General features: G+C 35.0%; 1 protein-coding gene across 4 annotated transcripts in view; it reads right to left on the bottom strand.

The window, feature by feature from the left end:
- The window catches only part of tshz2 (teashirt zinc finger homeobox 2), a 125,905-nt gene that overhangs the window by 109,608 nt on the left and 2,387 nt on the right, over nucleotides 1-13,910 (bottom strand). Inside the window, exons 1-2 of one of the 4 annotated variants that reach the window (XM_079850436.1) lie at nucleotides 3,825-3,883; nucleotides 2,943-2,998 (exon numbers count right to left, since the gene is read on the bottom strand). Coding sequence is in view for 1 of the 4 variants with exons in the window: in XM_079850435.1 (XP_079706561.1) it covers nucleotides 2,866-2,875 (10 nt within the window). In the remaining 3 variants the exon portion in view is untranslated. Of the gene's footprint in view, nucleotides 1-2,865; nucleotides 2,999-3,824; nucleotides 3,884-13,370; nucleotides 13,565-13,910 lie in introns of those variants that run through there. The other 3 variants (XM_079850437.1, XM_079850438.1, XM_079850435.1) reach the window with 3 other exon arrangements.

Genomic DNA, 13,910 nt, shown 5'->3' on the forward strand with positions numbered 1-13,910 from the left:
AGCTACAAACTAGCAATTGCGCACATGAACATGCTAAATGCTTCTATGTGTAATTGCTCATTAAAGCAACATGCATAAATCACTCACCACAAGCAACATTTCAAATATTATCAGAAAGTTAGTAATCAGAAATACAAATATTTTAGAGTATATTGCAATCATTTTTAAATGAATGGCAGCGTAGGCCAAATAACACAAGTGTAGGGTGATCACTGCCACAGCCAAAGCTTTGTCCAGAAAACACGATTGAATGTTGAATGAGGAAATCTAAAGGTCAGTATTAAGGGCCGTTCACACCAAGGATGATAACTATAACGAATAAAGATAAAGATATAGTTCTAAAAATCATTCTAAATATAAAAGAATAGCAGAGCTCACATGACAACTTTAACGGCAAAGGAAACGATATTGTTGGAATCATACTATTTTTTTCTAGCTGTCGAACGATAAAAACATTGACAGCCAATCAGAATCCATCATGCTTTTAAAATCTCGAGCATTTAAAGCGACAGACGACAAAACTGCAGAGTCTGCTGGTGTGGACGCTAATATAGTTATCGTTCTTGGTATGAGCAGACCTTTAGAGCTCTGTCTCCTCTTGAATAATCATATCATTATTCTAATCATATGTATCACAATCTCATCAGTATTTTGTCATGTATGATATTACATTTAACTCTAAAAGTTCAAAACACACTGGGAATGCCATTAAAACCTTTTTTAAAACCTTCATTTATTAAAATAATTATAGGATAGGATCTGCCAAATTCAAAGCTGTGTAACAAAATGTATTGATATTGGGCTATAACATTTTTGTTCTTGTTTATTACTTGTTTTAATTTAATTTATTATCATTACTTTTTTTAATCCAGACAAGGTTCCAATAGTAAACTAAACAATTTAATAAAGACTGCTAATGTGTTTCAGGAAACCACTTTGTGTTTGATTACAAGTATTGAATGTTTACTTTTTATTTAACACATTTTCTTCCTAGTAATTAGCATTATTTAAAAACACACTAAAATAATTTTACAGTGATGTGATAATTGAGCGCATATGATTGACATGAAGGGAACAGGTTATTAGTGACCGTGAAGCGAGTGGTTGGGGAAGAGAATGTCAACAGGAATCTCTATGGTGTGTAAAACAAAACAAATCAGTTGTGTTGAGATTTGAACACTGTGTACTTGAAATCTGTGAAACATTTTATTACTAAAAAAACTATGCGCTGAACCTTAGTGTCGTTACTATGACAACCAATGTGGACGTGCCAAGTGACCGCAGGATGAACGTATGAAAAATAATAATACATGTAGCCTACACTACAGTTCAAAAGTTTTGGGGTTAGTAAGATTTTTCTTTAATACTTTCAATACTTTTAACTACTACTTTTATTTAACTTTTGAATGGTTGTGTACTAACTGTAGTTTTGAGTTCTTAAATACCTTTGTTGAAATAAATATATTTTTATATTGATCAGTTATATCACCAACAAATCTTTCTCTTTACTCAAAAACACACAAAATAAAACTTGATTTCAACATTTACTCTACCAAACAGTCCCATGCAAAGCATGCTGTCAAACTAGAAATTCACTGTCCAGTTTCAGATGTCAACACAAATGGATTATTAAGTTAAGTCCCATATTAAAAATGTATGTGAACTGGGGCCATTTGCATAAACAGCCATTAAATTAAGACTGCGTCTTAAAAAGTGTCTGAACAACTAGCAATTAGTTAGTGTTAATCAGTGTTACATTTTTTCAGATTCAAATTAGATGAAAAGTTCTTAAAAGAAATCAAATAGATGACTAACTTGTAAGCAGTTTATGCAACCGGCCAAAGAACGTAATGAAATTAAGTTGTGACTAAATGTTTAAGAATTGTTACTTTAGTTCAATTTAATTAAGCAAAAAAATATACCACATTAACATTAAACACTAACAAGTAATTTCATCTTTCTAAAAAAAACACATAAAATTATTCATTTCAACATTTTCTCTCTCAATCCAGTACCCAAAGCATGCTGGGAATTAGAAATCCCCAGCCCATTTCAGTTAATGCAACTAAAATGATTAATGTAGTCCCAAAACAAATGGACTTAATAAACTTCAATTGCATAAATGTAAGTAGATTGAACACAAGCAAATTTAGTTGTAACAGAATGTCCAACAATAAATATGCATTTACAAAGTACCAAGTTGATACAACAAGGGTTTGAGGGTTTTGCTTTATCAATCACTAGATTTGCCAAACCATCATGCCATTATGAAATTAATGTCCATGCTAGTGTAGTATATTATATCTAACACAATCTCACCCCTAAATGCCACATAGAAGCAGTATGAAATGTGACAGATCACTTTTAACTCTCAGTCGAACGGCTCTTCTTGTCTAAGTGGGAGATTTTTGACTAGAATCTGCTTCAGTATGGACCAAAATAACTTATGACTAGTCAAAGTTCTGGCTATACAAAACTAAACATTCATTATTGCAACAAGTAAATTGGGGGAAAATATATATGGAAGTAGCCAAAACGAATAAACAAATCTGCATCACTTTTACACAACCAATATGATTTCTGCATGCATAGCAGCCTATCTAACAAGTCATTTACATGAAGAAGTTTGAATCCTTAGCTTAACTAACTATAAGCTTTGGTGTACAATATTTAAAAATACAGCCCTGACAACTAAAATAACTACTACATATAAGAGCTGTCGCTTGACCTGGCTTCAAGCGGAACTGAGAAACTCCTACTTCCGAGTTGGGAATTCATTATTTCGACACGTTAAACAATCAAGTTGGAAATAGGACACAGGTTGGACACAGGTTAAACAAAGCGCAACGAACAAACAAAAACAACCTGTGGACATACGATTTCACTCCTGGACATTCTGCTGCACTTCCAGGTCGACCTGCAAAGAAGCTGATGTGACTTACCTCAGATCCACCGTTACACAGACCGTTTCATACCACTGTTGGTTCAACAGGTCAACCTGGTTCAGGAGAAAATGAAATGAACATATTTACTGCTTAAAAAATACTGCATGCATCTTATCCCATATTCTGTCTTTAAGGCATTTTATGATGAAAGATATCTGTTTTTTTGTGTGTGTGTGATCAGAACACTACAGTATAAATAATGATTTTGTAGCACTCATGTAAAAATGATGTGTGCTGTGGGTATTGCATGTTTGGTATTTGATGTTTTTGAGTCTCAAAGATTGAACCCTATGGGTGTTTGGTGTTTTAAGCCCCCAACGGCACCTTCCAGGCAGCGAGGGGATGGGTAGGTTTAAGGTTGAGGGTAGGGTTAGCTGCCTCTAAGGAGCCATTGGGGGCTTAAAACACCATCTAGCTTAAGCTATGCTTCCTAAGGTCCTAAAAACTTCAACACAGCTCTTTGAAACCAGTAAATATGGCCTTATGCGAAATATGCAAGAAGATTGTTCTTGTTGTGGCTGGCCTACAAAGGTATAACATAATATGATAATATAATATGCTGTCATCTACTAGCTTTGGAGGAATTCCAGACAGCCAAATCGGTGTGTGATCACAATTTTTATTTTCCCAGATTCTGGTGAAACATTGTTTGGTTTGGTATCTTTTGAACTGTCTTAAAAAACAATTATGTTTGTATTTCTATAAAACAGTATGTTTCTTTCATATCTTTCATAAATATGCCCTCGTTCAAATGCTGCTGTTCTGACATTTCAAACTTATATTTTTTTATTTTCAAGCTCAATAAAACTAGATCTTTTAGGTGAGTGAGACAAACCAACTAACACAACAAAATATCACAAAGACATTGCTAATACTTACAGGTGTTTGTGTTGTTGAGTTCCTCCAAAATGATGTCACTTCCTGTAGGAGGATGTCACTAAAGAAATGGATTTGAATTTAAAGTGATACTACACAGCATTAACAGGATGGGAAGTTATTATGACAGGCAAATGTATTCCAATATGGTTTATAGCATAAAAATAAATAAAAATACCTGGAATATTTCTTATTTCTTTGTCAGAAGTGCATAGCCCCTGGGCACATGACAGAAATAGCATCTGAACCAAAGTAGTAGAAAAATTATTTTAAATTATGTTCACTTAATTGTGATATGAGAAAACTAATATAATATTCATCTATGAAAATTGTGATAATACATATAAATTAAGAAGGAAATTTAAATTGTAGTGAAGAAAATGCAGCAGAGATTTTGTATTTTCTGTATCCAATAAGTTAGTTCAAGCATTAAAAATATTAAATATTAAACATGTCTACTCAAATCCAGCATGTCAAAATAAAAGTTACTTATTGTTTGTTATATTTTTTAGTACTTTATTATATAGTGAGTTCATGTACTAATTCCAAAGTAGAAAACCTTTTACAATTTATCCACAAATTTAAGTAGTTTTTACCAGTAAAAATTAAGTTTTTTTTTTTTTTTTTTTTTTTTTTTTTGCAATGCAGGTATTGCATTGTTACTTTTATTGATGTTATTGTCAAGTTTGGTAACTTGTTTTGCAACACATACAATTCATTTTCTACTCAAAATGATTAGTTTTTGCCATTGGTTACAATTATCCTGTTCTGCCTTAAAGTTGAGACCATTGAACATTTTTTTTTTAGTTATTTAAACGTTTATAGATTTTTTTTGTTATTGCATGTTATTGCAATAAAATATTGCAATAAAATAGTATTAAAATACTTTAATACCTTTAAAAAAAATTATAATAAAACTTTAATTGAAAAAAGTTACATTTTTAGAGAAAAGGTGAACGTTTTACTTAAAACCTTTCAGTTTGTAGAATAACTTCACTAACTTTATTGAATATTATGTTGAAAAGATTTTACATAATGGTACTTATACATTTGAAATTAACAAAATGCATGCAAAACTAGCAGAAGAAATATTAAGTATAACACTATAGTCATTTTTATAGAAATAACTGGTTGCAAATATCAATTTCTAAAATTACCAATGTTTAAGCTTTAGAGAAAACAGACTAAGGTAACATATAGCTGTCATTGTTAGAATTAGAATCAAATCCTGGGAAAAAAAGATAGTCTTAAATTGTAGCCCTAACAAAACTTTTACTGGTGTACCATGCGTTTACTGTAAACTCTACAAAACTTTATTTGCCAAAACGTCTCATAAAGATAAATGAAGGCCACATAAAAGGTATAAGCCCCTGCTTTTATTATATTCTGAACGTACACATGGCTTTTCAGTGCGACTCAGAGTTGCAATGTAAGCTGTTTCCAACACGTACACAAAAAAACTTTATTTACCCTTTGAAAGCAATAGGCGAAATGTGGCGACCTTGTGCGCGTGACCTCAGAGAGCGAGATGATTGCTAAACCACACGCTACAGATGTGCATTGCGTCGGATTCTCTTTAATAACTGCTCTCGTCACCTTTTGCACTGAAGAAAGGAAGGGAAAACAATATCTATTTGGAGGAAGCTTGCATTTATCTTTGAACGAGACTTTGCAACCACACCACACATCAAGTCACTTGAAAAGAAGAAAAAAAAAAGGGTTTAGGAAGAAATGTAACCTGCAGTGCTGCTCAGTCGTCTAAGAAGCATTAGCTGTATGGTTTGTTTACCCGCGTGTGCACTTATGAATCCCAAGGGTGCCGCAGCCTGTGTCTAACTCACCCTGAGGGCCTGCGAGTATTTTTCACAACAAAATGAAATTTTATGGCATGCGAGATTAGCCGACACTAATGCAAGGTCAAAAATAATAGAATCAATAGGTAGGTCTGACCATGTTAACATTTACAGAAAATTACAGGCTGAAAAGCGCTGTCTAAAACAGAATGAAACGAGTCTCCGCTGAATTCATATTGATGCCTTTTCATTATTTCTCATAATTTGACTTTTTTTGTGCACTCTGGCGGTCAGCGACCGAGGTTGATCACCCTTTGTGTGGCTACAAGGGTGTGTGCGTGCGAGTGTCGGTGTGTGTGTGTGTGAAAGCAAGTGAGAAAAAGACTGTAATGTGCTGTAGGGTCAATGTACCGCTGTCAACTCCCAATGACTACTCACGACCAATCAGAAAGTGTCGTCTTATTTGATCAATGACACAAACGCTGTAAAGAAGAATCATGTGACCTTGATCTATGAGCTGTGCTGATTCTTTTCAAACCTATGGAGCACAAAATAAAACCAACATTCAAGCCTTATAATAGGGAGATTCCCCCAATCCCTATGACCAGAAGCAAAAGATAGAGTTTTTCCTGTTCGATAGAAAAATTCATATAAAAACAATCAAAAACAAATGCTTAAAATGCAGATACTCCCTAGACAGTAAAGCTCTCTATTTCTTGAAATTGCTATAGTTAACTAAAGTAGATCAGTCAGTCAGACAGACAGACAGACAGACAGATAGATAGATAGATCTATAGTGTTTTCCCTTAAAAGAAACAAATTTAAAAAAAGAATATTTCTCAAAAAAATTACACAAATTAAAACAAAAAGATCTTGATCTCTGTGAGTTTTAAAGGATTTCTATCCGTAAATTTCATTGAAAAAATACGTACTTTGAAAAGCTCTATGCAAATAACTGATGTGATTTAAAATACATTTGATTATTAAATTACCATTAAAATAAACTCAATCATTCCCTCATTAATAACTTATTCCAAGTGGCTTGAGTAATTATGCCTTTGGTCCCAAATATTAATTCCCTGTATTCTTAAGATCTTTAAGAAAACGAAATTGAACATTTCTAACAATCTGCGAGCAGTGATCAGTCACAGCGCCGGCGGAGAAGAGCATGTTTGTACATTCAGAAGGATTACAGCAAAGAAGAGCCAAAGCCAAACAGCACCAGCTTGAACAACCCAGTGTTCCTTGATACTAGTTTTACAGCTCTCGTGTACAATGTCAATATGAGCTCGCGGCTCGCGGGTGAGTGTTGCGGGCAAAGCGTCTGCTCAGATCCATTGTCACTCTCCCCCTGAAATGAAAATAACAGTTATGAACGAGCTTCTGTCGACTGCCATTGTTCCATCAAGTGTTTTTATTGCTGTCATTATAGTTTAACATCGCACTGTTAATTCTGTTAATTAAAAAGCTGATTGCTTTTGCCAGTCTGTGATCTCCATTTGGTGAGTCCATATGGTAGAAGATTACTTGTTGTAAATTTCAATGAAGTCGTATCAGAGCTGGGATACATATAATCAAGCAGTACAAGTCCTGAAATTAAGCCTATAAAACCTCAATTATATATTCCTTTGCATTCATTTTGTATACCTCCATTTCACCGAAAATCTAACTGTTGTGCTAGAATGGCAATTTAGGGAGGACGTAAAGCTTGATGATATTTCGTGTACCTGAGATGCTGAAGATGTACATTCATGTTAATGCATATAAAAATGGGCAATTTACCATATTTATGTCATATCCAGGTGTGCGGTATAAGTTAACAAGGTAAATACACAAGCCTAGCCTTGTCAAATGAGAATGTCAAAGAATGTCTAATGGCCATAATATAATACAGGACCATTTGAGATTTGATTGGATTGTAAAAAGTAGCCATTGATATTATTTTAATGCTTCAAGTTTTTAGGATATTGTAAATATGAAGCAATGTGCATGTCAATGGATGGACTGGACAATTTGGTATTTCTTTCCCTCTTTTCACATTAAAAAAAGGAAGATTTGGCACTATAGTACAACAAATTGAAAGCAAAGTAAGTGCATTTGGTGCTGTATCGATAGCTAGGTTTACATGCAGACAAATCCGTTAGTGATCAGATAGATGGCTCAGTTGGATTGAAAAGCCTTCATGTAAACGTGACTGAATAAGAAAAAAATAAGCATATAAAAGCTTTCTCAGGTGGATTCAAATATACCTTGCACACGTGAGGAATATATTTACATACATTTTATGTCTTACAAATGGGCGTATGTTTATTTAGTACGTCACGTTTTATGAATTGGTCAGTGGAGGAGACTGAATATTTTTCTTTAGCTTTCTTTTTAGATATGAAAGTTTGTCATCAAGGCAAAAATGCAGCAAGTGAGCAAGTTTTGTTCAGAATACATGTAATGCACATGTAAATGAATATGTGCAATTGCAAAGTTTAGGGTTTATATAAACAGTACTTTTAGAAACGGAAATCCGATTGGATTCATTTCGACTGATGAAAATATGCATAAACTAATGTATTTAAGCATTCTTTTGCTAGCAGTGAGAACGTGGGTACTGTTTTCTGGCAATAGTTCTCATAATTATTAATATACAATACACAACATGCAGACAAGATTGTTGTCATCATCCACAATTAAAACTTGACCTATAATACTTAGAGGTGAAAAGCGCAATGTCAGTTACAAATAAATACACTGGAAATGATGACAGCTTCCCATTTTAAATTATGACATTGTGGTGGCGTTCATGTGCAATTACGTTGCAAATATGATCCTAAGACATGACTTAAACACTGTATCAGTCATGTCATGATAAGAGAGACAGAGAAAGCCATTACATTTTGATAAAAGATTAAGAATTTTTTTTTTTAAATGTACACTAACTTTTCTGTTCAAAATTAACAAAATTTTAATAATGAGTCAATACATCATCAATCCTTCTTCCAAAACGTGGTAAGTCTAGAGTCACTATGGTAAGCCTGTTATAAGTGTTTATATTTTAGACCCGTCGGGATGGTTTTCGCAAGAAACTCTGTTCATACGTCACTCGCCTGTGCGTGTCTTGTGACTCGTCATATCCGAAAATACAGAAAAGTTGCTTCGGCACTTTTGACGTGTGTATGGTGTGGGAGAGGCAGTTGTCACAAAAAGCAAAAAAGATTGACAATGAGCAGCTAAATCTCCAACGTCCGGAGAATCACCGTTTTAAAGGGGTGGTATAATGACCTTTTCACAAGATGTAAAATAAGTCTTTGATGTCCCCAGAGTGTGTATGTGAAGTTTTAGCTCAAAATACCCCATAGATATTTTTATATAGCATGTTAAATTGTCACTTTTTGAGGGTGAGCAAAAACGCACCGTTTTTGTGTCTGTTCCTTTAAATGCAAATGAGCTGCTGCTCCCGGTACAGAGGGCAGAGCTACAACAGCTTGTGTCCTTTTACCTCACACATACATGCACTGGAAACTGAAAAAACGTTTAGCCTTTTATGTTCAAACCGAAGTCAGAAAGATGGAGAGACTCAAGAAGAAGTGACAACATGTCGACAATATTTCTGAACGGTAAGTTGGTGAATTTGTGTAGCTTATGTGTAGTTATCTTCTAGTCATTGATTAGCATATTCTGTCATGATAATGTATAAATCACGTTCCTGGGGGCGGATTTATGTCAATTTTACGTGTAGCCCCAACTAGCGATTTCTTTAAAAGCAAATCTCTCCCTTTGCTTTGAACTTTGAGCGTTGTAACTTTGCAGATGTTGTTTATGCTCAAACAGCAACATTACACACTATCTAAAGTTAGAAAAGTGAAATCATATTTAACCACCCCTGTAAACAATCGCTGAACAGAAGAGACTCTGCCGGGAAAAAGAGAATGTGACTTTTATTGAACAGATAAATTGCAGCTCTCTAACGGAGTTCACTGTAAAGCATTATAAGGCCATTTCATTATGGTGAAATTAAATGTAAAATTAAAATTAAATTTTTCGTGATAAGTTCTCCGGTGCGGATAAATACGAATAATTCACACAATTATTAGTGAATGAGACCCATTGTTCTTTTTTTTTAACCGCTATAGAGGGCCAAAAGTTACATAGTGTAACTTTAATAATCTGCATTGATGATTTTATGTTATCTTAAAGTTTTGGTAGATTTTGAAGTCTTACTGATCACATGAAATGTCCAAAGCATCTCAGCAAGACTAACAATACTGCTACAAAAAACAAGACCGCCATATGAAATCCACCCGTCAGCAAAACAAGAAGCCCCTTTTGCCACAAAGCATACTCGTAAATCAGAATGACACGAAGGCTGATAGTCTCTGATAGGCTGCTTTTATTGGTGCCCAGTGGCTCTATAGGAGCTTGTCTGACTGCTCACATATGCTACCTGCATCTCGTAAGAAACCCATAAACTGATGGCACACAAACTTGGGGAGGCATCTCTACCCGATGATTTGCAAAGAGAAGCCACAGAGGGATCAGTGATCCTCAATTAATTCTGTCAGGAATGTGTTTTCAGCAGGCCAGATGCAGTGAAGATACCACATGAGGTCCCAAAGCGGGCCGCAGTGAGCGTTAACATTGACGCGGTCGGATAACAAAGAACGGCTGCTATATGAGATGCAAGGTGACTTATCAGGTACGTTTAGGATGGACAGAAAGAGTGCACGTCCACCTGGAAAACTCGATGACAGACGGTCTCTTATTTAAAACACATGTATGTGTGTGTGTGTGTGTCAGACTTATGCAAAATTTACCACCTCACACTTCCCATGAGGCTGTCTTTGCGGAAACATTCCTGAGTGGAGAGCGCTTCTGATGGGAACTAGGTCTAATCTGAAAAAAGCTCCACTTCTCATGTCAGAGGAGCTCATTGTGTTCCGACGGTGATGAGCGAGAGGGAACCAGGTTTGTTATGCAAGTCCGGGCTACTGTTTCATTTAAAACGGACATTTCCTGGCCACAGGCACTTTACAAACTATTTAAGGGCGTCAAAAAAGAAGTTTGTGAGTGACACTGACCTTTTCATGACAATGAGTGTGTAGGTATATGTGAGGGTGAATCTCACAAAGAAATGTGTCATTGGTGTCAAATTTCACCTGAAAATCAAAAGAAAAAAAATCAAAAGATATAATATAAAGATATCTACACACACACACACACACATATACAGGTGCTGGTCATATAATTAGAATATCATCAAAAAGTTGATTTATTTCAGTAATTCCTTTAAAAAAGTGAAACTTGTATATTATATAGACTCATTACATGCAAAGTGAGATATCTCAAGCCTTTATTTGTTATAATTTTGATGATTATGGCTTACAGCTTATGAAACCCACGAAATCAAAATCCCAGAAAATTAGAATATTACATGAAATCACACAGTAATTACACAGTGATACCATGGTCATTGAACCAGGTTTTGGTTATTTTGGCAGTGTGGGCAGGTGCAAATCCTGCTGGAAAATGAAGTCAGCATCTCCATAAAGCTTGTCTGCTGAAGGAAGCATGAAGTGCTCTGGAAATGTCCTGGTAGACGGCTGCGTTGAGTGGACAGCACAGTGGACCAACACCAGCCGATGACATGGCTCCCCAAACCAACACAGACTGTGGAAACTTCACACTGGACTTCAAGCATCTTGGATTGTGTGCCTCTCCATTCTTCCTCCAGACTCTGGGACCTTGGTTTCCAAATGAGATGCAAAATTTGCTCTCATCAGAAAAGAGGACTTTGGTCCACTGTGCTTTATTAAATCCAGAGTCAACGCAGCCGTCTACCAGGACATTTCCAGAGCACTTCATGCTTCCTTCAGCAGACAAGCTTTATGGAGATGCTGACTTCATTTTCCAGCAGGATTTGCACCTGCCCACACTGCCAAAATAACCAAAACCTGGTTCAATGACCATGGTATCACTGTGTAATTACTGTGTGATTTCATGTAATATTCTAATTTTCTGAGATTTTGATTTTGTGGTTTTCATAAGCTGTAAGCCATAATCATCAAACTTAAAACAAATAAAGGCTTGAGATATCTCACCTTGCATGTAATGAGTCTATATAATATACAAGTTTCACTTTTTTAATGGAATTACTGAAATAAATCAACTTTTTGATGATATTCTAATTTTATGACCAGCACCTGTATATATATATATATATATAGTCACAGTGTTGCTTTTTGATTATTCACGCAGAATAAAATGTAGAAAATTATTTTAAAAATTATTATATTATATTATAAATTATTATATTATTGTATTATTATACAATATATAATTATTTGTATTATTATACAAAAGGGGAAATTAAATGTGTAATATATTATATGTCATACTGTGTATATGTATGTATATGTATATGTATAAAAGAAAACAAAAAACTTTATAAACAAAGAAAGGGAATTAATACAATTACATTAAATACAGTACAATAAAACCTACCACACTGTACTTTCAACTGTACAATTTGTTTGAAATTATAATTTTTCAAAAATGATGGGCCATATTTACTAAACAGGGTAATTTAGCATGAGAGTGCAATTCCAAAAAAGCGCTGATTAGAGTGGAAAGTTCTTCACGTCATCTACTGACGATAATAACACAAACGCTGCCGGATCATTTCCATAATGACCAACGCAATCTACCAAGAGCAGCACAAATTAGCATTTGGTTTAAGACGTGCTTTTTTTGGCTGGTTAATAATGGCGCAAATACCAGTATATTGACAAGCGCAAACCTTAGTAAATCACCTTGTCAGCCTCAAAGATAACCCTGTCCACGCCTTTTCAGCGCTAATTTTATTTTTTGCGTGTTTTTAGTAAATCCTGACAGTAGTTTTTAACGGCAAAAGAGGGTTTGCGCTGGTGCAAGCTGTTGAATTAATTATAATATGTGTGCTAAATATCACAATGCAAAATGATGACAACTGCTTGTCATGATTTTTTATTTTTTTCACTAAGCAAAAATCATAAAACTCTTATAAAGGATTTGTTTTCTTTAAAACAGGCACAATTTACCATTTTCCACCCGTTCTCTGACACCTGGGCCCGATACATACTATTCACAAGTGAATGCAAATGCAAGTTCATATTTTCTTTCCAGTGAAATTCTTGCATGACTGAGCAACAGTTGGGTGAGTCAAACAGGCTTTTTTACTACTGTACCTTTAAGACTTTAAAGACCTCAGTTATGATTTGCTAACTGTTTGCATGTGAAATCAGTATTAACACTTGTTTTCCATGATTTGTTTTCTTTAAATGACAACTTTAAACATATGGCATGCATAGAAAATTAATTTACTAGCCAATTAACTGACTAAGCATCTGCAGACTCTGGTCATGTGACAGCGTTGACAAGGATTCAATGACAGCTTTATTGTGGGAAATTTGCAGGGGCCGCACTGCATGCTCAACATCTTTAAGAATAATTCGCAAATGCAAAAATCTCAATCCCAGAATCCCAAGCAAAGACTTTGAGCTATTCTCACTTGCCCGTGGTTATGACAGGTTGCAAAACCGGCCTTCTTATCTCTCTGATGACCAACAGCGGAGGCGTTCTGATCTCGAACCCTGGCCCGCCGGACCTCAAAGCTCTAGACCACCACACCTCCCGGCTCCACCAGCAGAAAGCTGTCACAACTGACGTAATCATGTCGAGTATTGCGCAGATAGGAAGGCGTGTTTGACCCAGGAGAGTGAAGACTGACCTACTTTGGGCGATTCCACTCGTTTCTGCAGGCAGGGACAGCAAACTAAGGTTTGAAGGACAAACCAGACCTACCTGCTCTCTCATGCTTCAGCTCAATGTCTGCTTCTTGGGGATTTGTTAACTTGGAAGACTTTAAAAGTAGACCTAATAAAGCAGTGTTTCTTGAGCCCTGGGACGAATCTGACTGCAAACCTGAAAACATAAAAAGTTTTAGGGTTATCAACTAAAGGAAAAAAACATTAATTTAATTGTATGGTGATTAGTTAATCAAATGCATTGCTATTATATCGATATTTGCTGAGAAAAGACCCCAAATTGAGATAATTTAATGACATTTTATTACTGGGTTAGATGAGTAAATCATTGGATAGATGTTAGAAGTTGATATATTCCTGGTTTTCTTTCCATATACAATATATGTGTTTTGCATAAAGAATGTTAAGTACTTTTAATTGCACTTCACTATTTGTTTAACAACTTATGTATATATGTGTGTGTATATATTTATATATATATAAATATATATATTTGTGCATGT

This window comes from Squalius cephalus (genome assembly GCF_949319135.1).
Source record: "Squalius cephalus genome assembly, chromosome: 18".
NCBI classification, from domain to species: Eukaryota; Metazoa; Chordata; class Actinopteri; order Cypriniformes; family Leuciscidae; genus Squalius; species Squalius cephalus.